Source organism: Diabrotica virgifera, chromosome 1 (assembly GCF_917563875.1).
Source record: "Diabrotica virgifera virgifera chromosome 1, PGI_DIABVI_V3a".
Classification (NCBI taxonomy): Eukaryota; Metazoa; Arthropoda; class Insecta; order Coleoptera; family Chrysomelidae; genus Diabrotica; species Diabrotica virgifera.
Genome location: NC_065443.1, coordinates 122279210 through 122306666, shown reverse-complemented (window position 1 = coordinate 122306666; position 27457 = coordinate 122279210). Strand labels below are relative to the sequence as shown.

Genomic DNA, 27457 nt, shown 5'->3' with positions numbered 1-27457 from the left:
CTGAAGTTTCAACCTGATGATGGACTGATTAGTCCGAAAACGTTTGTGTTTTGTACTAGTGATGTACCCACTTTAATCCAACTTGGATCTTTTTAGAAAAATTTTAATAAATTTATATACCATCTACATACCTACAAGAGAAGTTTTACTTCCTTAGTAATTTTTTATTATGGTATACAGCCAATGAGAGGAATTTTTTCCTTTTTACAATGTTTATCTTATACATACCAAAAGAAAACAGTTCCAAAACCTGACTGTATGGTTATTCTCATTTCTTGACAGATTCTGTTTTTGGAATAAACCCTTCCTATGTTATTGCAATAGTCAAACTCTAAAATTAATCTCTTCATATCTATTCCAAAGATTATCTTGCTTAAAAGTTGTTTAAAAGTATGAATAAGTATTATTATTTATTCACTTTTATCATACCATAATATGCCATATTTCATCCAGCCTGCTGTTTGTGTATTCTGTTAAATAAACTCAAAACTTACAGCAACTACAATATTGTAGTTTTATAATTCATACTGGCCCTTGAAAAACATATAGAGATGTCTGACAGAAAAATTTAAGTCATATTTAAAGATATCAGTAAAAACTAGTTGTTAAACAAATCAAAACATTCTATATTGTGTTAAGGAACACTCTTCAACTCAATATTTATCTAAACATCTAGCTAGCCAGCAAACGCTACGGGAAAAAATAAATGCTCATAGATACCCCCATATTGTTGGTAGAAGTTTAGGTAGATATATAATCTGATGTCAGCTGATTGTACTTTCCTTCATCTTTGGCATTTTTGTCCAAAGGTTGCAAGCCGGGTACTGGGGATTCTTTGCGTGTCACAGGAAAGCAACACCACAGTATGAAAGCCACAAATGCTACCAAGGTACCCACAAGGAGAATTATATCTTCCACTGACTAAAAATAACCCAAAATTAGATAATAGTAATAGACTAAATAAAAACAAATGTGGGATATTCTCAAATTAATTAGGGTCACCTAGGGTTAGTGTGACGTAAAAATATGCAAATTTGATTTTAAAATAAAAAAAAATATATATTTGCTTTTAATTGAACGGTTTCCGATTTTTAATGAAGACTTTCTGATTAATTGTCACAATCATTGCACAGTGAATACGCATGTTGCATTTTTAAAATTCCTTCTACATGTTTTATTTAAAAGGTTAAGGTGTCACACTATCCCTTCATTATGGGGTTACTGTGACTATGATTAGGGATAGTGTGACAACTAGCTCTTTTTGCCATTTGAAAGCACCTAGGATTGAGTGTGCCTTGGTGTGACAAAGAAAGACATTACAAAAATATTGTAATCATTTTTGGCATTTAAAAATTCGACAACTTTAGAAAAAAAATGTGAAATCTCTCATTTAAAACACTAATTTTTTATTAAACGTACGAATTTTATTGAGAACCTCTTCTTATTTTACAAATTCAGTAACATCCAACATTCAAAAACATCAACTTTCCATTAAAAGTATACCGAATTCTTTCACCATTAAGGGATAATATCGGATCCATCCAGGCCCGGACTGGGCCGCCGGCCCACCGGCCCCCGGGCCGGTGCGCCTTTTGCTTTCATTCATATTCCATTAAAAATTTAAACGCTGAAATTTTTTTTAAAACTTTACACAAAGATTCCTTGAAGCAAAGATCAATTAAGCATAGTGTGGTTGCAAAATACAACACGTATCAGGTATCAGGTAATCAAAGTCTAGCACACATAGCTCGAAAAAGGCATCCAGTGTTTTGTGTTAATAGCTTAGATGTGACGCGCGGCGCCCTCGAAGACCTTCGGGCGCCTTTCGCCTTACTATATTATACATACAGGATTGTTGCGCTCCAGAATCATACATAACGAAGCCAGCGGATACAAAAAAATACAACTCGTATCAGTTATCAGATAATCAAAGGCCAGCACACATAGCTTGAAAATGAGATCCTGGGTATTAAGTTAATAGCTTGGATACGACGCGGTGCGCCCTCGAACACTTTCGGGCGCCTTTTGTGGGTATCAATACCCGCCGTTTCTGTTATAATAATATAAGAGTGTTACATCCTACAATTAGCTTAAAATATACAGGTACAGTTTTCAGCAAACATAGCTCGAAAATGGTATCCAGGGTTTTGTGTTAATAGCTTAGATGTGACACGCGGCGCCCTCGAAGACCTTCGGGCGCCTTTCGCCTGACTACATTATACATACAGGATTGTTGCACCCCAGAATCATACATAACGAAGCCAGTGAGTATAACAAAATACAACTCGTATCAGATAATCAAAGACCAGCATTATAGCCCGAAAATGGCACCCAGAGTTTTATGTTAATAGTTTAGAAATGACGCGCGGCGCCCTCGAAGGTCTTCGGGCGCCTTTTGTAAGTATCAATATCCGCTGTTTATATTATAATATAAGGCCGTGAGAGCCAGAGTGGCCTAACAACTCTGGAACAAGCACTCAAGCTCTGGAAAAATGGCATGGGAATTCCTCTCAATGACGAGACCACATTATACACTTTATGTTTCGCTGATGACCAAATTCTGATTGCTCAGGATCATGACGACTTACGTTACATGACGTGGAAGCTAATAGAAGAATCTAACAAATGGGGCCTCGCAGTCAACATTAAGAAAACTGAAGCCATGTGTATTGGAGGGACAAAGCAGTCCATTACATTAGATGATGGGGTAGAAATTAAACACTGTGATGAATACAAGTATGAAGATAACTCAAGATGAGATACTCGATGCTGCTATAAATGACAGAAACATACAGGGTAGAAAAGCGATATCCATGATGAACGGCATTCTGTGGGACCAAACAATATCTAAATCGAACAAACAGATCATATACAATACCATACTTAAAAGTGTAAACAAAAGTCTCCACAAAATGGAGACCTTACGAAAATGATACGGCCATATACAGAAAATGCCAGATGACAGGATCCATAAACAGATTTTGGCGTGGACACCACAAGGGAGAAGGGAAAGAGGAAGGCCGAGAAGAAGCTGGAGGGAGAGAATTGAAATAGAACTAGAGGAAAGTCCAGGTCTGTGATTAAACAGAGAAGAATGGCGGTTATAAGTCGGAAGGCGTCGGAGGGCTCTGTAAACCGATAGTAGTAGTAGTAGTAGTAGTAGTATATTATTCTGTAGCAGTAGTTGAAAAATTACCCACACGTTTCAAAAATTGGTTTCGAGTCTCCAGAGAGTACCAAAGAGTGTAACGGATTAAAAGGGATAGGCACCTACTGGGAAACTGAAGCTATATTTTTGTGGCATCTTAATAAGTTTATTCCAAAGTAAACTTAATATAACGAGCAAAATGAACTAAAGCACAGGATATCAAAAGGTATCCGAAAGGTCGACAGTTTAAAAAAAATATTATAGTCAAAGTACCTATCGAGAAAGACGAAAACCAGAATATACAAAACCGTAATAAGAGCAACAGTCACCTACGGATGTGAGACATGGGTGCTAAACAAAACAAGAAGAAATGATAGATAGGTGGGAACGGAAGGTACGAAGAGCTATTTTCGGGGGAAAAATACAGAAGACGGTTGGCAAAGAAGAACCAATCAACAATTAAGGATGCTTTACAACGAACCAAGTATAACAAGATACACAAAGGCACAAAGCATCAGGTGGGCAGGTCATGTCGAGAGAATGGATAGAGCAAGAATGCCAAGGAAGGTACTGCTAAGTAGGCCAGTTGGGACAAAGAGACGAGGTAGTCCAAGAAAAAGATGACAAGAAAAGTTTCAGAACGATATATGATCGATGGAAATTACAGACTAGAAAGAAAGAGAAAGCGAAAAATAGGATACAGTGGAGAACCATAGTGCAGCAATTTTTACATAGAAATTAAATAAAATTAAATATAAGACATTAGTATATACTACCATGTGTATTATATAAAATTGTAAAGTTGTAATTGTAAAATTGTAAAGCCCTAGGCCCACAAGGCCTGTAGTGCATATTAAATAAATAAATGAAACAATATAACTTAAAAAATTTACAAGTAATATTCAATGCATTAGGATTTCAAAAAAGTTTAGGAGGGGGGGTGGTCGGGCGCCTTAGTTCAGAGATTAGGTTGGCGCCTTTTTTAGAATTTGGGTTGGCGCCTTTTTGATGAGCCAGTCCGGCCCTGGATCCATCAATATTCCTTTAATCTGAGACATTCTAATAAATGAACTGTCTTTCATTAACAACAAAACTCCTTTTATCCTTATCAACACTTCTTAATCCTACCACTTATATTTCATCTTTAGTGTGATCAAAGTTTTCAATTATTACACACACATACCTAAAAGCAGTTCCCACCCATAAAAGTTGCAACTATAAAAGAGCCTTGTTTAATATCTTCCTCGTTTACAGGTTTTGGTGTCGCAGTTTCCTCTAAGAATTCCTCTTCTGCTTCGTCACTTTCCCCTAAAGACATATCTTCTATCTCCTCATCACTGTCAGATTCATCTTTCTTTGACTTTTTATTGATTGTTTTTGGACAGGTTTTCTGTTTTCCTTTAATGGACTCCGCCTTTTTGTCTTTAAAGAAGTGATGTACATATTCTTCTTTTGTTATTATTTCTGCAGTATCAAATCTTCGTTTAACTTTCTTTTTTACGCTAGTTTGAACTATCTTTTCCAGAAGCATATGCTCAAACACTTTCCCTGGTGTTTCTTGCCCAACAGAAAGTTCGGTGATTTCGCCAACATACCCTTGTAATGGACTGGAGGATTGGCCAGTGATTTGATGCTCTTTTAATAGAGTGATAGATGATGAACCAGCGATCCCTTGTTCTTCTGATGAACGGTTGCAAGTTACTGTCAACCATAACCTGATCAAACTATGGTAGTAAGTGGTGATAGTGTCACATGTCACACTATACCCATGTTTCACTGTCACAGAAACCCCACATTGTGAAAATCTGTGGGATTACTGTGACATGCCTAAAAAAAATTATTAGATAAAGACAATTGGGCCTTTAAAATAAGTTTAAATGTTTTAGATAAGTTATGCAATACCATGCAGAGAAAAAATCATAATTAAATACAAATAATTTTGAATGTTGTTCTGAAGCTATTTCCTTGTGGCATTTTTATAATTAAGTATTTTCTATGGGAAATAAGCCACAATTTTACTAAAAAATGAATTTATTAACGTTTCGAAGCCCAAATCGGGTTTCGTTGTCAAAATACAAAATACTATTAAAATAAACAAAAATGTTGTTGCTAAGTAAAAAAATTCTTCTAATAATTTATTTAATCTGACTCATTTATATTGGCAATTCAGACGTATATTATACATTTTAAAGTAGAAGACTTTAAAATGATATCGCCAATATTTATGAGTTGCGTTCCTGGGACGACTTTACTAAAAGATAGTTCATTCGATTACATGAAATCAATCCCAACTCAAGAATATCCGTCGCAAAAAATCATAGCATGTGATTTGTCTTTAAAAAGACAACCAAATGCAACGATGACAGTAAAATTCTCGCGTTAGAGATTCCATAGTAAATCACGAGGGAAAACCAGGAAAAAACCTCGTGATACTATCCTGACATCGTAAGTATTTTGTCTTACATTTAATTTACCTTCAAAAAACTAATACCAAATTCTGACTTTAATATGTTTGAATTATAAATAATATTAATAATACATAGATATACAATAAGTAATACTAAAATATAAAATTTGTACTAACTCGATATGTTATTGACTTACTAATCGTGGTATTTTCTTTCTATTGACTTCTTCTTTCATTAAATTAATGTTTAAATTAAATTAAATTAAACGTTAATAAATTCATTTTTTAGTAAAATTGTGGCTTATTTCCCATAGAAAATACTTAATAATTTTAAAGAAATCCAAAATTTGGACTAATATATCAGAATTTCAAATTCGAATTAAAATACATACATAAATAAATACTATGATTTTAACCTAAAAAACAGAAGGGACTGAAACAATTTTTTTTTAAATAATCTGTTGAAATACAATAGAAGTGTAATATAACATTATGTAAAATAAAAGCACAAAACATTATGTAATATAACATTATGTAATATAAAACATTATGTAATATAACATATGTAAAATAAAAGCACAATATAAATTAGTATTTAATGTTGTCACACTAACACTGCTGTCACACTAACCCTAGGTGACCCTAAATTATATATAGTAAAAGCTCCTTATTCGTGCATCCTTCATTCATATTTTTACTATTTGCAGATTAAAAAAAAATCAATCAAATTCTTATATTCGCGGCTTGAGATTTCTTTATTCACAGATCGAATCGGTACATCAGTACATACAATATACCTAAATAAAAGGCATTTAGTGTCCTCTGTCAACCCGTCCTCAGCATTCGTTGTCCTCCTAATTTATAATGTGCTAATAAAAAAAATAAAAAGTGAGTTTCGATGCAAAAAAAAAATCAATGTTACCGCTTAAGGGGATGGGTACGAACTTTCGGCTTCAATGCCATTTAAATGGGATTCATTTTTTTCGAATGCTGAGAAAACTAATGAGTATTTTTGAAAAATTTAAACGCAGAATGAATGATTACGTTATTACCGAGGGCCGAAAGTCCCTGAAAACTTCTGTAATGTTTATTTTAATAAGTTACACAGGTGAAAAACTAAGAGAAAATGTAGTGTGATTTTAAATTTCAAATATCTCATTCAAAAGAAACTTTTTATTCATTCTAAGGGACTTTCGGCCCTTGGTAATAAGGTAATCTTTCATTCTGCGTTTAAATTTTTCAAAAATACCTATTAGTTTTCTCAGGATTCGAAAAAAATGATTACATTTAAAATACATTGAAAATTTTGACAGGCGTTAAAATGTTCCTTTCCTCTTAAGTGAAAATACAAATGCTTGATCATTTACGCCTCGGAAAGTGTGATCGATAAAAAATACGAATATAAAATAAAGTTGTCTGTAGCTTCAACTTCACTGTCAGTGAGAATTTTTGTGATCCAGCAATAGAAAAAATGGAAGTGGGGTTGTCATCATGGGTCGAAGACTGAAAGCGAAAAAGGATGCCTCTGATAGTCCAATGATCCAGAAAAAGGCAAAGCGCCTTTACCCACATTTTAAAGAACCTGGGGTAGTGGTGGTGATGAATGTACAGATGGAGGATTTCAAGCATCAGAAATCGTTACAAGAGCTATTTTTGTGAATGGTTCTGGAATTGTTTTGTTTCTGAAGTTGAAGCTTATTTGAAATCAAAGAATTTAAACTTTAAAGCAGTTTTGGTTTTGGACAATGCACCAGGTCATCCTCGCGTACTTGAAACTATGCATCCAAATATAAAAGTAACATTTTTATCTCCCAATATGACAGCTTTACTTCAACATATGGACCAAGGAATCATTCAGGCCTATAAGCTCTATTACATTAGATGAATCTTCAAGATGATACTGAACGACATGGAATGTGATCCTGATATGAATGTTATGGAATGCTGGAAGAAATTTTACATAGCAGAATGTGTCATACACATAAAAGAATCATTGCAACTGAAGCCATGCACATTGAAATGATGCTGGAAAAAACTATGGAAATAAGGAAGAATCTGTGCAAGTTCAAACTCTAACTTTCTAGTGGAACAGGATGAGATGGATTCGAACAGATAGAATCAAGTAAAGTTCAGTTGCTTGAATTGCAAGATAAAGATTTGACTAAAAATAACTTGGAGGAGATGTTAAATTCACAACCAATTGAAGAAGAGGCTTCAACAATTACTGGAAACATGAAATTTAATTTGAAAAATCATAGTGAAGGTTTAAGGATGGCAAATGAGCTTTGTGATTTCTTTATGAAAATTGATCCATCTATGGAACGAAGTCTTATTTTTAGGAGGCAAATTATTGCTAATTCCACGACAGAATATCGGTCTGAATTGAAAGAGTTTTTAAAAACTGCCAAGCAAGAGAAAATTACTAAATTGCCAAAACCTGACAATAATAATATGTAATTAATCAATATGTATGGTCAAAAGCTTCAAAATGAAACTGATTTTTTTATGTATTTGCTTTTTTATTTCATCACCTAGGAAGAGAGCCCCTATCCCCTATAACCCCATATAAATTACCATTCCATATTCATGGTTTCTATATTTGCAGCGGAACATATACCCCGTGAATAAAGAGCTTCTACTGTAAAAATAAATGTGGAATATTCTCAAATTAACTAAATTAAGTATTTTACAGGTTTTAAAATTGTTTTCATACCGATTCTCCTAATAACACACTATTGAATAAATACAAAAAGTCTTCAAATGGACTGATCATTACAAATGTAGCTGGCTCCATCAGGTTGATTTTTTTTTATTTACATCTTTATAATAATCAATAATCCTTTCAAGCGATGTTAAAGATACAAACTTATTTTGTTGTTATTTATTGATATCCGCAAAGATTGTTGAATTATCAGCTGGTTTTGTTTTGGTTAAGCTGTGCTGTCAGTTGCCAGTTGCCACTTTCTTTGACATCTTCTGTCATGTGCACGTCTTGCAGAGTCGGCTTAAAAGTTTTTTCTAAATTATAAATGTAAATATTAAGTGCCAAATAGGAGTTATATGGTATAAAAAAAAATAGTTAACAATCTGTAAGGACTACGAGATAATTCGTACCGTCCAATTATATACTTAAATAGTTTGTGGTCTACTTCTGCGACAGGCACGAAAAATCTACATCAATATTGCGAAGTACTATCCGACGTTGACGATCACCATTGCGAAGGCTTCTCGATCTTCTGCATAATTGTCCTGCATTTGATATCTGATCTGAGTCCATTCACGAATGTTTTTAACCAAGAAACTTGTTTTTCTGAAGCTATTTCCTTGTGACATTTTTTTAATCAACTATTTCTAATGGGAATAAGCCACAATTTTACCAAAAAATGATTTTATTAACGTTTCGAAACCCGATTTGGGCTTCGAAACCTTAATAAAATCATTTTTTGGTAAAATTGTGGCTTATTCCCATTAGAAATAATTGATTAAGAAACTTGTTGTCTTCCTACTCTTCTACGACTCTTTATTTTGCCTTTAAAGATCAGTTGTATGTAGTATTCTAATCGATATCCCCACAATATATGTCCCAGATAAGACATTTCCCGGTGTTTAGCAGTTATCTGAGCTGAGGAATATCAGAGATTGGACTAACATCAGTGTTGAACAGACATTTCACGTTGCAAAAGATATAGAAGCATTTAAATAAACGCTTTATTGGTTGATCGCCAACCTTCGTTAGACGACGGAACAACAAGAAGAAGCAGTTACCTATACTTGTTGACCATCCTTAGAACTCCGTCATTAGTTTGTTGTTCTTGCTGTCTCTTCAGCATCTGTCTATGAATCCACATTTCCAATGCTTCAATTCTGCTCATGGTCTGTAGTCTGTACTTTTAGTGTACACACTTCTGCACCATATACAAGTACAGACCAAACATAGCACTTAACTATTCTTTGTTTTAGTTCTAAAATGAGATCGTTATAGAAAATAAATTATTAACAGAATATTTATTTATAAAAGGTACAAATGTATTACCAAGTAACAAAACGAATTTGTTTCATTTGTGTGTTTGAGAACGATTTCCGAAGTGGAAATCGAAACGTTAAAGTAAACATAAATTAAAATTGTGGTTAATTCCCAATAAAAATAGTAAATTATATTAAAAAATTAAAACATGATTGTATGTACATATCTTCATTCAAAGTCCATGTTTCAACTCCATAAAAAAGAACAGAGAAGACGTAGCATGGCAGCATTGTTAATTTTATACCAAGATAGAGGTTGTGGCTCTTAAAGAAAGCCCCCATCCGGTTGAAGGTGGATTTAGCTCCTCCAATGCTTGCTCTTATCTCTTCGTTTTTGGTCCATTCTTCATTTATTATGGTGCTAGGGTAGTTATAGTGCGTCACTCTTTCAACAGGGGTTTGACAGAAGTAGAGCTGACCTTCTGTTGTCTTTTTCTTGCTACTGATCATAAGCTTTGTCTTCTTTACATTTATATTAAGTCCGTATTGTTGACTGTAATACTTGATTTTGTTCATAAGGATCTGTAGGTCTTCTAGGTTGTCAGCAAATACTATGGTGTCATCTGCATATCTGATGTTGTTTAACCAGTACCCATTGAGTAGAATACCTTTAGCAGTTTCGTGCTAAGCTTCGATAAATATTCTTTCAGAGTACTCACTTCACGCATGATCTTCACATATTCGGTGTGTTCACCTTCCACTCTGAGAGTCAGTCGCGGTCTGACTCTAGTAAAGGTTTCTAATTATTTCCAGATCTTGGTTGTTAATTCCTGCTTCTTTTAGTATTTGCATCATCTTGGCGAGCTACACATGATCAAACGCTTTCTCGTAATCAACCAGACATGCGTATACATCGCAATTGACGTCTCTGCATCTCTGGAATAAGACTTGTATTGAGAATGATTGAGAACAAAGCCTCTTTCATTCATAGCAACAGCATTTATGAACCCAAAGTGGTTGTGAGCAATTTGACTTTCACAGAGGCTGTAAATTCTCTTTTGGATAATTTTTAGGAACACTTTTAGGAGATGACTCATGAGGCTTATCGTAGGTGCGGTAAAGGGCTTTTCATTCACAGTCATTTGTTTCGAGCTTCTGTCATATGTCGTATAATCCGTGTATATTAATATTATACAACATATGACAGAAGCTCGAAACAAATGGCAATCGATGAAAAGCCCTATTCTTCGCATTTTTTTGCCTACATTAGGTATATATTATATTTTTTTACATGTTCGAGCCTGAATCAAAAGTTGAAACGTTAGTAGATATGCTTCTTTTCATGAGCATTTTTCACTGCGTCACAAATGATAGAAAAAAGGTAAGTCCGTGATAATATACATATTAGTGACATGACATTTTAGTTAAATCTGACAGTTGTCACATTTTATTTGCAATTTGGCGTAAAATCAAATCAATTGTGTTTATTGCATTTATAAAATGGTATTTTCTTTAATTTGTATAGTCTTATAAATTGAACAGAATTATATTCGTAGATAGATATATTATATAATTCGTAAATAATTTTTTTTCGATTATAGCGCCATCTATTGACAACTAGAATAAATGTTATAAATGTCACCGACGAAATGTAATCACCGACGTACGTTTTTTTTTCTGTCACATGCAATTTAATGCGTTAGAAGGAAATCGAAAAACTGTGACTCACTGAAAGATCCTCATGAGAAAAAGCATAAATAGGTTAGGCTAGGTTCCAAGTCTCTATTTATATAACTTCCATATGAATGTCTTCTATTCTTTTTCTTCTTTTTGTATAGACATGACTCTGTCTCTTTTTTCAATGTGCCTCTAGTAAGTTGTCGTTCCATCGTTTTCGTGGTCTTCCCACTGATCGTCTTCCTATTGGGGAACCGTCTCTCGCTGTCCTGACTATCCTATTTGTTGTCATTCGGCTTATGTGGTCATTCCATTCTATTCTTCTGTTTCTTACCCAGTTATTAATGTTATCCACCTTGCATCTCCGTCGTATATCTGTACTTCTAGCTCTGTCCCATAGAGTCTTTCGATTTTTCGAAGGGTTTTCATCTCCGCTGTTTCGAGCATTTTTTTTGTCCTCTCTGTGTCGGGTCGTGTTTCTGCCGCGTATGTCATTATTGGTCTGATTACTGTTTTGTAAATTCTGCCTTTCATTTCTTTTCCGATATTTTTATTTCTCCATATTGTGTCATTCAGGCAACCTGCGGCTCTGTTTGCGGCTCTGATTAAATTGGAATTAATACAATGCCCAAAACAACCTTTTTTCTTTTGAACTTTTATTTATATAATCAACTTCTATATGAGAGTTTGAAGTGAATGTGAATGAATTTGTAAATAATATTTTCGAAATATCCTAGCGCTTTTGTTGTCGATGGCAGGTAGACCGTGGGTCGTGACGTCAGACCCTGTTTACGCGCCTCGGAAGAAATTTGAATTTTATAGGATTTTCAAAGCCTCGTAATTATTAATAAGCGTATGAATTAAAAATATTTGTTTTTTTTTTGCGTGCATGCGTTTTAAGATCATGTTACCTTATATTTTTGAAGTTATACTTCTTTACCGGCGATAGAGGGTGATTTTTTTATATGTTAAAACCTATCAGCCCGGCGCATGCGCATTATAACTTTGTTCTGATTGGATGTTCAAATGACATGTCAAAAATTATCCGATATGGCAGCTGTGGTTTGGAGGTAAAGGTAAAGGTAAACAAATGTATAATATATTAGTTTTATTGTTGTGAGGACAGAAACAAAAAAGTTTATAATATTGTAGTGACTTTTAAATAGTTTTTAGAAGCAACAGGTACGTAATAATTGTTAATGTATCATGGGTATAAACCTACCTATTTGATCTGCCAAAATACATAGTATGTAATACTTTTATTTATATAATTTGATTACCATCAAAATTTCTATCAATATTCACCTAATATATTGTTTTTTTACTCTATGTTTTGTTGTATTTTTTCAATTCTAAATCATTTCAATTCAAAATTAAAATAATTTGATCAATTTTCAAAATATCAAAATATCACAAGTTTAATCCGTTTAGTTAGTCGATCTTCGTAAATAATGACACATAGTGTCCGTGGCTAAGCGGAGAAGGCGAATGAATTCCAATACCAACCGCTCTTATCAGCGCTGGTTCGAGTCCCAATAGAAACTTTCTTTTTTGTTTTTTTTTAATACATTTTATGATTGTAAGTATATTTATTATATAATTGTATTTTCAGAAAATACGTATTTAGTTAAAAAAATTTTCGACAATTAATGTTCAGACATCATTTGTGGCTTGTTTAATGTGTTTGTGTGTGTTTTATTCTTTTATTATTTTAATTTTTGGCACTGTTCTAATAAAAATGTTTGAGAAGTAGTAAGTATAAATTAGTTTAATATTTAAACAAAATATAAATAAAAAGTATATTAATTTCGTTTAAATCATATAATAGAAGTATAACTTCTTACGTGCGTACAAAGTACACACACATTCTTTTTAATACTATTGTAATACTTAACCTTCGGATGACCAAGCGGGGGAAATTGTGACCCCAGCGTATGTTTTTCTTTAATAAATTCAAAAGTATTTTCAAATTTTAACTCATTATTTTTTTATTTGACTTTAATATCATTCTCGATATCCTCATATTTTGAAATAAAAAAAATTCCCTATATTTTACTAATAAAAAATATTCTCTGAAGTTGATGTTTAGTAAAATACCGTTTATTATGTGTAATTCTAAGTAGTTTTACGCTAATGACGTCGACTTTGCAAAGTAACAAGACACTTACTCAACATACACACTACACATGACACTAATACTCATGTTGTGACTGGCTGAATGACATAAAGTCCATGCCATAAAAATAAAAAAAAATAAAAATAAAAAAAAACTTAATTTTTTTGTTAATTGTCATTTTTGACCTGGGGCCATTTCCCCCCATCCCTTGGTCATCCGTGTAACAAAAAAAGGTTGGTCATCGGAAGGTTAAAAATATATGCAAGTTCCCTATTGGGTCAGTTAGTTCATCTTCCACTTTTACTTTTATTGTGTATTACCATATGAATGTGATTCGTATAATATTCGTATAAAATTCAGTTTTTGTATAATTACAAATTAAATAGTTTATGAAACTATGAATACTATGAAATTTATGAATACTATGAAATAGTTTTAGTCAAATCTTCATGGTTTTGAAAAGCCATCCCTGTATATGATTCAGGTACTGGTTTGACTACACATTCACCTAATCATTAAAGAGAGATAACAACGTGAGTTTTCAGTCTAGCAGATAAGGATACACAGCGCTTCCCTCACGTTTGTGAAGAAAAGTTACTCAGCTACCTCTGCGTAAAACGACCAAGGCCACAGAATCGTATTCTAAATCCATCCTTATCCTCCCACTCCCACTCTTTTTATGACGTGTTCTGCCTTGTGTCTCCTTTTTTTCCATTTTTCCTTTTTATTTTATTTAGTTGTTCAAGAAACTTGACAGAGGTTGATGCTGGTGATTTTGTTAGTTATCTCGCGTCGTGTTTATTATAATTTAAGTCTTTGAAAGCGCGTGGTGTGGAATAAACATGGCGAAGTGGTTCTTTACATGCCAACAGACATTAATTATTGTGTGTTTGTGTTTAATCTTTCCGGCACCGGTGATTTTAGGCGAAATAGGTAAGCCATTTGTTGGTTCTCTTGTACTGCCACCCTATCAGTTCACGCCGTTGGAATTTGCAAATCCACTTATTTACTTACCTGTTGCACTCTTATTTTTGTTTTTAACTGTATTCTGTAAGGTCAACAAGTATAATAACTTGCGTATACTAGGGAAAACGTGGGTGAAAAGACTTAATAAATGAATAAATTTGATCTTAATTTGGTAAACAGTAACAGGAGTGTATTAATGTATTCCTTAGTTCTTGATTTTCAGTACGTTTTTTGGGCATTATTTGTAGACAGACACCTTGTAAATACAGTTAATTGGGTGAAAAAATAAAGGGTGAATCAAAGTGTACAGGATGCCAGTACTTCCTACTTTTCTGCGTTCCTTGGGCAGGTTCGGATCGAGAAGATTTTCAATGAGACAGATTTTTTTATCTTGTTTTGAAATATCTAAAAATAATGACCTAAGATAACCCCTTTGTGTACATTTTTTTTGCGTAATGAGTTGTCAATCTTGCGTAATTTTAGTGAATATTTGCAGTTTATTATTGCCAAGTCAGCAAAAACATTTTTTCCTGCCAGAGGCAGTGACAATTCTAGCAATTTGCCTTGGGAGGGGAAATTTGCCTTATGGGGAACTTCCAATGAAAAACCAACCAAAAAACAAAAAAGATAAACTCAGATTACATAGTAGACATAAATAATAACTTACATGCATTAAGTTCCCTTAATTTTGCTAACAAGCAGGTTTATTGGGATGAATTTGTCTATCTCTCCTTTAAGTTTCATGTCAGCTAATATAAGTACAGTATTCTATTGTTAATTCCTTGGTTGTCTGTTCTTTCTTGATAAATATTGTTCCTGGATATTTGTATTCGCTATCTGAATATCGTCTTGTTGTTTTTTAGTGCAAGATTTGTTGTGTTTGTCCCAAAGCTGAGATATTTTTTGTCTGGTTTTAACTATAACACTAACAGCCGGTTTCCGAAACGTTATTCAAATCTCCGATCATCTAATCGACTGTCAGATTTGATCAACTGTTAACCAGTGATGGGTTTCTCAAACGCCAATTATTGTAAAATTACACGATCATAGATCATGTAATCGATGATCTGACATACAATTTGTTATCGATACTGTCAGAATTGACTGTTATCCTTCAAAATTTCAATTATATTAACCTCTAAATCCAAACTTGTATCTTTGTATCTCTAAAGGTCTTTTAGGATAAGATACGAAAAAATGACTAATAAAATAAAAAATAGTAAAATTGGCGAATGGATTTAGTGTCCGCAGTCATATAAACCCAAACAAACAACAAATCTCTAAAGGTGCATTCTCTCTTACGTACTGTCACTTTTGTTTGGAGCAAGAATTTAACGATAGCATTTTAAAAATGAGCTAGATAATTTCAAAAAAAATAAAACGCATTAAATTTATGTGATGAGATTTGGAGACGTAAAACAGTTTATTTATGATCTATAATATTTTATACTCATATTTTTATTTTTGGTCTGTATAATTACTTTTCGTATTTATTTTTAATTTATTTACCGGCTGTTTTATTGTCTGTTTTATTGTTAGCTGCTATAATTTCACACACGTTTTCCCTCTTATTTACATCGCTATTATCATTATTATTATATGTTCTGCTTTTTAGAGCTCTGGCCTCTCAAAAAATAGCTCTATAAGTCTAGCAACGTTGTTATCTTACTTTTTTAAACGAAAAAAATATAAATTACTGTTGACTGGGTTACTGAAATTCGTGATTTGGGAATTAATTTAGACTGTAAACTTTTATTTGAATCACATTATACATCAAAAATTTCCAAATCTTTACAAATGCTTGGTTTTATAAAAAGATGCACTAGAGACTTTCAGAATATTGATGTAATTAAATTACTATATTGTTCTTTAGTTAGACCTCATCTAGAGTATTGTTCTTGTGTTTGGTCTCCATCTTACAATATTTACATAACAAAAATCGAGACAGTCCAACACAAGTTCTTAAGGTACATAGCATATAAACTGGGTATACCTTTTGAGTTAAATCAGTTAAATTATTATCAAATTGAAACCCAATTGGGTATTCTCTCCATTGCGTGACCGACGAGTAATTAAGGATGCAAGGATGCTCTATGGCATAATTAATTCAACAGTTTTGTGTCCTCAGCTACTTGAGCAGGTTGGTCTCATGTACCTCTCCGCAGAACTTGATTAAATCAAACATTCTATGTTCCTATCCATAGAACCAACTATGCATATAACAACTTTTTATCTCGAGCACTAAGATGGGCAAACACTCAACCTGATCTAGATTTCTTTGCACCGAAGTCTGAATTCATCTCTGGCCTCAGATGTTTGTTTGTTTGAGTAGTTGTTGGATATTCATTATTGTGATATATGAATCTGATTTATGTGATTAAGTTTGTGATATTTATATTTTATTGTATTATTGTTTTATTATTACTATTTTATTGTAGTTTTATTATTATTGACACATGTATTATGTATATTGGACTTATAAACTTGCAATCTTATTGGGCAGTGTCCCGTTGAAAATAAATAAATAAATAAATTATATAATCAAATATACAAAAATGTCCCAGATATCCATGTTCTGCAAGTTAAATAAATATTTTAAATTATTTCTTCCATAAAAAAATCTTATTTTTATTGAATAATATGATTTATCTCATTTATATATGTGTTATTTGACAATTTTTTCCCGGTATTTGTTAATTACAGTAATTAAAAAACTAAAAAAACTCTTAACAGCCCGTTAATCGACAGATAATCTCAGATTAGGTAACAGTACATTTTTACCGCCGTTTGACAAGCGAAACTGGTTAATCGACCTTTCAGAGACTCAAAACACTTATGATCGGCTGTTAACAAGCGATTAATCTTTTGTCAGGTGTCTACTGTTGTTAAAACTAGTTTGTTTGACGTTTCTGACGCATTTAATCCATTGTTATTCGTCGATTACATAATTTTTGAGATGATCATCCTTTCGGAAACCGGGCGTTAGTCTCCGTTTTGAGTATTCATTATCCAAATTTATTATCATTAATATGCCACATCTTTCTTAATGTTGTTCTGAAGCTATTTCTCTGTGGCATTTTTTAACTATTCTAAATGGGATCATTACTTAATATTTTGTATTTTGACAACGACATCCGATGTGGACATCGAAACGTTAATAAAATCATTTTTTTAGTTAAATTGTGGCTTATTTCCCATTTAGAATAGTTATTTTTCTTATTATCGGCTATGACGGTTTGGTCATCTGCGAATATTATTATCTTTATTGGGAATTACCCATATTTTCATTTATTTTGATGTTTAGATTTCTACCTTGTAAATTCTCCACTGTAAATTCTCATAAAATTCGTATTTTATTTTGACAAAACATCAAAATATCCTTATTTTCAATGGATATTGCGGTTCTTACCCTTGTATGTATTACCTACTTCCTGACATTTTTTATGCCACGTTTCATTTTTCTGCCTTTCTACACCATTTTCCTTTTCAATATATTTCCGTCCATCTTCTTCGGGTTTTGAGCTCAGTAAAGTCAGTTCAGCTACAGTCTCTTGTTTCTGTCACTATTCATATTATTTGTCCATTAGTTCTTGCTTTCTGTCTGTCTGTTGTGCTTCTTCAGCTGCTTCATCGATACTTTTGACTAATTATTATACATTTCTGGACTCGCTAAATTATATTTTGAATGTTTAAACTTTTCACACTCTTGTCCGTCAATATCAATCTGATCTTTTTCAGTAACTTATGGAAGTAATATTTTTGCTCTTACATGGAAGTGATCTAGTCTAGTAAAACTAGAAGGTTGGATGATAATCCTGATATAGAGTTTGTGGCTAAGTATAAAGAAGAAAAAACAAAATTTTTTATTAATTTTTTTATACTGTAATAGACAAGAGATTCAAAGTCTAAACGACAGGTTTAGCCAAGAAAATGAAGTTAGTATTATGTTGGTACTTAAATTTTCGGTAAATCCAAATAATTTCAAATTTGTCTCAGATCAATTTAATTTAAATTCCCAAAAAATAGAGGCAGAAGTTATAACTTTTAAAAACGAAAAAAATGAAAGTAGAAAGTTTAGTTAGAAATAAATTATTGTAGACTTTAAAGATTATTGACACAAGTTCTGATCTATTTAACCTTCAGGTGGCCACACCGCGGTATTCCGTGCTGCATTTTAAAGTTTCACTAAGTTTTACCAATATTCTTTCGTACACACCACTATCAATTTAGATAATATGTGACTATGTTTAATTACTACCTGTGGCTATTGCATTTTCTGAAGTGTTTTATCAGTTTGATATTGAGCATTGAAGTGAGGGTTTAATATCTTTTTTTGCAAAAATCAAAGTGAGAAAAAAATTCAGTGCAATGTGTGTCGATAAGGTCCGGTTTCACTAACAACAAATAAATCAATGAATAGTTATTCGTCGAATAAAATTTATTAGAGGTTTATATTTTTATTTTGTTTCAATAATATAATTTTGATAATTTAAAGTTAAACTGACGAATTTACTTTCTTTTAAATATTTACAGTGAGATTACCTTACCCATTTTTTCAAAGAGTACATAAATACTTATTTGATAAATAAATAAAATAAATCTTATTTGACGTTAGTAAAATGGAGAAATGTCAGTTTATTGGTCGAATAACTTTATTCATAGAATAAACTACTATTTGTCGTTGATGAAACCGGCCATAATTCAATTATTTTGTATTTAGAAATTTTTCTTTTAGAATTTTTTTGAAATTTTTTTTGTAGTAAATGTTTTCTTTTTTCGGATTACTTACATTGTAAAACTGACTACTCGTTTTGTTATTTTGCGTATGAGTCGTTACATTATGTTAAAGTGATACAATAAAATGTTAAAAATAACGCTAATTCTAACAAATTTTTTATATTTTTAACATCTAATACCGTTTTTATATGTGCGGCATTAAGTGCCACAGTGTGTTGACTCATGTAACTTTACGAGACGTGGCTACCGGAGGGTTAAAGTTATTGGCAAACTGTGCACAAACAATGTATCTTACATAAAACAGGGTAACTTAATGTCAAAGGCTATCTATACCACTAAAGGGCTCAGACAGGGATGCAGTTTCTATCCATTGTTATTCAATGTATATGTAGAAATAACCCTGAAAACTTGGAAGCAGCCTTGTCAAGAATGAGTATAATCATCAGTGATGCTCAACTCTTTACCTTCAGTTTTGCAAAACAGGCAGTGCTGGCCCAGGATTCTTTTGACATGGAGTTCATGCTGACAAGACTGCATAGAGAATATAGAAAATGGGATCTATAACTTAGTTTGGATAAAACAGTATATTTAGTAATGTGCACGGTTCAAGGTTCCGATTGATCAGTAAGGGTGCTGAGGGGCAGTTCTGACTGACATGTAAAACTAGTGGATAAGCTTAAGTACCTTGATATTGTAGTCAATGAAATATGTATTGCTATGATCTGCTTTTTATTACTTTTATATGAATTAGTATTTATTTAATTAATTATTCAATTGTCACAAATCATACATAAAAATTAAGAAAAATCTCAGGGTGCCTTTTATCATACAAAAAAAAATAACTAAATTATCTTAGGTTATACTTATCCTTTCTCGTGGTTTCAGTATCTCTTAGTTGATCCTTATCGGGATAAAATAGGAAAAGGAAATAAATAGAAATACCATAAATAAGCACATACAAATATCTTTATTATCAAAAGCAATACTCTGAAAATTTATCAATTAAATCCTGTGGGCATAACTGTCCCAATGAAACTTTTACCACATAAATTAATTTTAATTCAACAAATATTTATCGGTTTGTTCTTGATACCATTGATAAAACAAGCTAAACAAACAAATTTAGGTATTCGTTAAGGACTACTTATACTTCCTATTAAAATTTTGAAATGTTGGAATCTTAGTTCATATGCTTTTACGCAAAAAAATTAACTTCTGAACATAAAGAAAATCTATCACATAAATTATTGACTGACCTTTTGATTCACACACAATGATGTCTCCTCTTGACCCAAACAGCTTTTCCTTGTTGATTATGTTAGGCTACCCATCAAAGCCCTCTCCGTTTTCAGCATCAATCCAGCAGCATACCAGCAACTATTTCTCCAAAACACGAGCCAGGCCTCTTTTATCTAGTACTCGTTCCAAAATAAACTCCAAAATTCTCTCCTCTCTTTCTCACAATAATAATCTCCTGAGATCCAAGTATCTTTTTTACTTGGTGTCACAAATAATTTTAATAACTATAGTTCTTGTAACTTACTCTATTGGACTTTACAGAATCAAAGAGGTATTTCTTCTCAAATTGATCTGTCTCTCGTTCCACCTTTCAGCTACACTCTTCACTATCAAACAACCACTGGTACTTGCTTCTGAACTATTCACGAAAACTTTGACTGCTCTTCTGCCATGCCGGTCACATAATAATCTCCTTTTCCAAACTATCTGGACATTCAACCTTCTCTCATTCCCATTCCACTTTTTTTTTTCGAAAAAACCCATGCCCTTTCCAAACAAATACTTCTACTCATGATAATTACTTTTCGGCAATTCTACAAATTGATTTGGGGCTTAAACAAAAGTCTTAAAATTCCAACTTTCTCTACATTATTTTTCTAAACATAATAATTACCTGTGGCTTTTGGCCTCGCTAGTAACGAAGCAACCGTTTTAAAATGATCATCCCGAAACAAATTGTCTATTCATATCACTTTATTTACTAATGTCTTTAATTCTTCAGGGAAAAACTCATTAAGGATAAACCCACTGCTTAAAAGCTAACTTCTAATAAATAGTTACAAATCAATATACAGGGTGTATCAAATTTATGTGCCCACGTTATATTAAAAAAATTAAATTTTTATTCTATCTTTGATTGACAAAATGATACACAATAGTATATAGGTAGCCAAAATAGAGAATTCAGGCTCCAAGAGTCATGAAAGGTCGTAGGTGTACTTAAACTCTATAAACATTAGAACAAGCAATAAAAAATGAATTGATAAAATCATTGTTGATCCAGTTTTTGGAAACAGCTGCGAAGTTTGGACAATGAAAGAAGAAGAGAAAAGCCAAATTACAGCAGTACGTGGACTACCACAATGAGCTGCCAGAATTTCTACAATACATAGATCAAATTCGCAATGTAGAAATCAAAAACATAATGTTAGCACTAGAAACAACTGTTAAGTGCATCGAGAAAAAAAGTCTTAGGTGGTTTGGTCATTTACTGAGGATAGAGGAATCAAGTTGGCTGAAATGAGTATTCTCCTGCAGCCTCCTGGAAGAAATAAAAGAGGCCTACCCTTTAAGTCACAGGACAAGGGAATTAATCATGCTATGAGGGCTCATGATTTAGAATAAGACCTTGCCCAACATCGAACACCTCGGAGGTGGAGACTGGGAACGAGAATGCAGCGACTACCTGTGGTAGTCATGAATATCTTAAGAAGATAAAACAAAAGTCCAGACACGCCTAATCGTCTCAATAAATTTTGTGATTCAAACTAGGTACAACTAAAGGACATCGCACACATCTTATGGAAAATATAATGTCACTCAAATTCAATAAAATTTATACGAATAGATACGTTTTAAATTAACGGTCAAGTCTTATCATTGCACCAACTCTATATTTTCAATAATAAGAGCAGAAATTGATATAAATAAATCTGAAATAAAATGGGTACGTACATAAGTTAGAGAGAGAAAAAATATTTTAAAATACCCAAATTGTCGGTACTCCATAAATCAGCGGATTAGTTTCACTAATCCGCTTAGGCCCAGCGGGGTTTAAGCTTCTTTTGAATAGCACCCAGAGCAATAGTGACACTTTTACTGACTCCAAAAATGTGATTTCGATAAACTTTAATTGCAATTTGCGCCGTAATTAATCATAATTAAGAGTTGGCGCAATGATAAGATTTGACCGTTAAGTTAAAACGAATCTATTCATATAAATTTTATTGAATTTGAGTGACATTATATTTTCCATAAGATGTGTGCGATGTCCTTTGAACTAAAGTTTACTACATTGCTAAATTAATGTCTACCTAATCAAATATTTAAAGTATCCTCCTTTGTTAATTTGACAGTATCCTAAACGAAGGTACTTAGAATTCGTCTAAAGCAGAGGTCCCCAAACTATTTTTTCTCGTAGACCACTTTAAAAAATTTACTGGTTTCGGTGGACCCCACCAGAAGTGGTATTTCGTAGCTGTGCACGTCAGTGGCGGGTCTAGAAATTTGCCTTGGGGGCACTTCCAATGAAAAACATTGGGTGGGGGAAAAATAAGACATTGAAGGTCGAACTGTCGTTTTCTTCTTCTTTTTTTCTGAAAATATTAATTTAAGCAGTTTTACCGTGATTTGGAATTTAATTAAACAAATTTGCATTTTTTATCGTAAAGTATCAATGGAAAAAATAATGGTTTTAAAACGTTAAAATACTGTTTTTTACATTTTCCTCCATTCCCAAAATACACGTTCTTATGTTTGGCTGAAAATTTGCCCACAGATAGCCAAAACACATGACTATAAGTGGTTAAAAGAAGTTCTATAGTTTTACAATACAAGAAAAGTTACATGCAATAATATATAGTCCAGTCAAAATTATACAGGGTGATTGATTAGTGTGAGGAAGCTCAGTAGATCTGTTATAGTAAAAATTACAAAAAAAAGTTATTGACAAAAATTGTAGGCAGCTTTAAACTCCACATTTTAAAATTAGTTAAAATCTTACAGGGTGTTCCATAAGATGGTGGCAGACCAAACTTATGTTTTTTTAAATGGAACACCCTGTATTTTATTTTAAATTTGAAATCTGCTTCACTTCCACATCACAACAATGTAAAGTTTTATTATATTATACCGGGTATTTAAAAAGTTATAACCAATATTACCTGAAAATCGTATCAAGTTTAACTACCTGTATACTTAAAAAGGAGTATAGAAACATTGATCTATTGCAACCATAGTTTTTTAATAATTGTTAAAAATTCTAAAATATATTTATTTTCATAATATTCGTTAAATCAAATACAGGGTAAGTCAAAATGCAAGTACATTATTTTCTTGGTAATTTTAAATAGAACACCCTGTATTTTATATCTCTATCGAAAAGTACTACTATCGTACTTAAAATTTTATGAAGTACTCCCTATACCTAAAGTTATCAGTTTTCTAGATATTTTTATTTTCCCATCAAAGTATTAATTTGGTAGATATTTTAACGTTTACCAATAATTATTGTGAGTTGGCCATGATTGATTTGTCAGAAACTGACAGTTTGACATTATTGTTTATTAATTCAGTATTGGGGTACACCGTAAAATTAGCAACAATTATTATTTAGTATTTCAGTAAATAATTCAATTTAAATTAGCAATAATGAATTTTACTACTGATAGGTCTGGATCCCGAGTATGAAAAAAAAGTTGATTAATAGCAAGCTGAAAATTTGTTAATGGCTTAAGGGTGCCAAGCCGGATAAACTTTAATATATGGGAACACTGGAACAGGGGCAGTTTTAATTGTGGAACAGGTCAAAAATTTGGAACGGCCAGACCACGAAAACGGCACTTTTATTTTGTCCGACAGAATAGATTTAAACTCTCCGAACAGAGATTAAACTCTCATGCAAAAATCGGACTCCTATTTATCACCTGTCATAATTCCTGTCATTTGACATATTCTACATGTTCCACTCATTACATATTCTACATGTTCCACGCCCCTTTGGTGATAAATAGTAGTCTGATTTTTGCATGAGAGTTTAATCTCTGTTCGGAGAGTTTAAGTCTGTTCTGTTGGACAAAATACATGTGCCGTTTTCGTGGTCTGACCGTTCCAAATTTTTAACCTATTCCACAATTAAAACTTCTCCTGTTCCAGTGTTCCATATATCAAAGTTTGTCCGACTAGACACCCTTAAGCTATTAACAAATTTTCAGCTTGCTATTAATCAACTTTTTTTTCATACGAGGGATTCAGACCTATGATGAAATGGTAGATATGATCTGGATTTTGGGGCAATGCAATAAAAATTCATTACTATCAGCTAGAATTTATCAAGAACGGTTTCCAGATAGGCGGCAACCTAGACAAGATACATTTGAAAAATTATTGAAAGATCGATTTAACCGCACTGGTTCAGTGAATTATGAAAAACATGAACGAACAAAAACTAGTGTGACAGAGGAAAACGAAATGAGTGTGTTGATGGCAGTTACAGAAAACCCACACACAAGAAGGAGTATTTCCAATGAACAAGAACTTAGTTACTACTCTGTTCAAAACATTCTATCTAAAAACAAGATTCACCCTTGTCATATTCAAAAGCACCAAGAATTAAATAATGATGATTTTCAGAAACGAATAGTATTTTGTGAATGGGCCTTAGAAAAAATTAATGAGCAGAGAGATTTTTTTGATTATGTCCTATTTGGTGATGAAGCTACATTCCATCGAAACGGTTCTGTTAATAGGCATAACTTTCACTACTATTCAACAAGTAATCCATACCACATAGTAACACATAGTCAAACAAGATGGTCTCTAAATGAGTGGGGAGGTATCGTCGGTAACCATCTAGTAGGACCATATTTTTTTGAAGATAACTTAAATGGTGAGATTTATTTAGATTTTATCGTAAATCAGTTACGGATATTATTAGAAGAGGTTCCACTTAATATACGTGAACAAATGTGGTTTCTACATGACGGTGCTCCTGCGCACCATAACGAATTAGTACGTGGTGAACTTAATGATCAGTTTGGTGAAAGATGGGTCGGAAGGGATGGACCGGTAAGGTGGCCCCCCAAGGTCCCCAGATTTGAATAAAATGGACTCATTTTTTGGGGTTACGTTAAGAACGAAGTATATAAAATACCTCCAACAACAAGGGATGATATGAAAAATAGAATACGAATTGCATTTCAAAATATTTCTTTACAAATGCTTAGTAATGTAAGCAACTGACTCTTTCAATGACCGCTTTAAAGTATGCATAGATGTTTTGGGAGGTTATTTTGAACACCTTACTTAAGTAAGATAAGTTAAAATTACTGTTGTTTTTTATTTTTCTATGTGTTGTTATTTTTTTAATTTTCGGTCGGTTATTTTTTATAAATTTTATTTGAAATAAATTGTTTTCTTTTCTGTGTCGTTATTTCGTTACTGAATTAATAAACAATAATGTCAAACTGTCAGTTTATGACAAATCAATCATGGCCAACTTATTGGTAAACGTTAAAATATCTACCAAATTAATACTTCGATGGAAAAGTAAAAATATCTAGAAAACTGATAACTTTAGGTATAGGGAGTACTTCATAAAATTTAAAGTACGATATTAGTACTTTTTGATAGTGATATAAAATACAGGGTGTTCTATTTAAAATTACCAAGAAAATAATGTACTGGCATGTTGACTTACCCTGTATTTGATTTAACGAATATTATGAAAACGAATATGTTTTATAATTTTTAACAATAATTAAAAAAATATGGTTGCAATAGATCAATGTTCCTATACTCCTTTTTAATTATACAGGGAGTTAAACTTGATACGATTTTCAGGTAATATTGGTTATAACTTTTTAAATACCGGGTATAACATAATAAAACTTTACATTGTTGTGATGTGGAAGTGAAGCAGATTTCAAATTTAAAATAAAATATAGGGTGTTCCATTTAAAAAAACATAAGTTTGGTCTGCCACCATCTTATGGAACACCCTGTAAGATTGTAACTAATTTTAAAATGTGGAGTTTAAAGCTGCCTACAATTTTTGTCAATAACTTTTTTTTGTAATTTTTACTATAACAGATCTACTGAGCTTCCTCACACTAATCAATCACCCTGTATAGTCCAGTCGGGTTAGCATTTTTTGATCTTGCATGCCGACCTACCCAAGCAAGATTCTATTTCTCTAATCTTTACGGGGTCAATAGTAGTGTAAATTTAAAATCGCGAATGAATTCCGCCGTTGCGTTAGCGGCCATCTTGTTTTTAAAGGAGAACCGTTTTTGCTCAATATCTCCGTCATTTTTAACTTTTCGACAGAAAGTGTAAGGACTGAAATTTTTGTGTAACTGTAAGGACTGAAAGAAGTGTAAGGACTGAAAATATGATTTCCTATAATTTCTTTTATTATAAATTTTTTGTGCCGTCGATATTTTCCGAGTTATGAGGGGAAATAGTGACAGTTAGAGCATAATTATTGAATTATCTCGTTTATTATTAGTTTTATAACAAAAATTTACCTATACAAAAATGGAGAAATTAAATTTTATACAATTTTGATCTCTTTCATTTTTTTTTGCCAAAATCAATATTTTAGGTAGTACATATCGTCGGTATACTGCGAAAACCAGGTAAACGCCGAAATACCGAAACCGAGAAAAAACGTTTAACCCGGCACCTGCCACGTGGGGTGCTACCAGCACCCCATAACACATTTTAATAAAATATTTGGTATTTCAAGTTTGTTAACCTTGCTGTGCGTCACAGTAGCTTTTTATAATATTATATAACATAGATGTGTTAGTGTTTGAAGTGGTTATTTAGTGTCATTCTGAACTTGTAGCTCTAAAGTCGAATCGGGGTGTCATCATCTGGCAATTTAAATTTTAAATTTTTTTTTGTGTTTTTGATAAACAGGTCAGATTTACATTTTTTATTGTAATAACTGATTTTAATCATTAGTATTGTCTCTATACTCAATAAATCTTAATTTTTTAGATATTTTACTTCACTTCATTTACTATGCGTTGGTACTTGCTAATTTGCTCATAATACCTTTTTAATTTTATTTTTTAACTTTTATAATATATTAGTAGCTAATAAGTTATAAAACATGTTTTTTATATTCTTGCGTAACTCAACACACATTATTTTGTTTATAAACAAGTAGATCCCAGAAAACTTTTAAGGGGTGCTGTGAGCACCGCACGTGGCAGTTGACGTCTTGCAAAGCCACGTGGCAGGTGCCGGGTTAAAGTTTAGTGTTTTATTTTAAATTAAGAGGACAACTTGTGTTTGATATTCGGTATTCCAGTGAAACATGCATATATCAGAAATGATATTCTATCATTAGTTTGAAAAAGTTAAGACACCTAGCTGATTAAACCTAATTTTAAGATGGAGATGCGGTCACTTACCT

General features: G+C 32.5%; 2 protein-coding genes across 2 annotated transcripts in view; one reads left to right on the top strand and one right to left on the bottom strand.

Annotated features, from left to right (window-relative positions):
• On the bottom strand, window positions 1-8485 carry LOC114324353 (uncharacterized). The gene is made up of 2 exons (XM_028272157.2): window positions 8269-8485; window positions 1-921 (listed from the first exon to the last, which is right to left on the bottom strand). Exons 1-2 carry the CDS (start codon window positions 8347-8349, stop codon window positions 742-744), a joined length of 261 nt encoding a protein of 86 aa, XP_028127958.1. The 5' UTR covers window positions 8350-8485; the 3' UTR covers window positions 1-741.
• A 5466-nt stretch (window positions 8486-13951) lies between these two features.
• The window catches only part of LOC114324354 (plexin domain-containing protein 2), a 168759-nt gene continuing 155253 nt past the window's right edge, over window positions 13952-27457 (top strand). Inside the window, exon 1 of the mRNA XM_028272158.2 lies at window positions 13952-14244. Coding sequence (XP_028127959.1) covers window positions 14154-14244 — 91 coding nt within the window. The 5' untranslated portion in view covers window positions 13952-14153. The remainder of the gene's footprint in view (window positions 14245-27457) is intronic.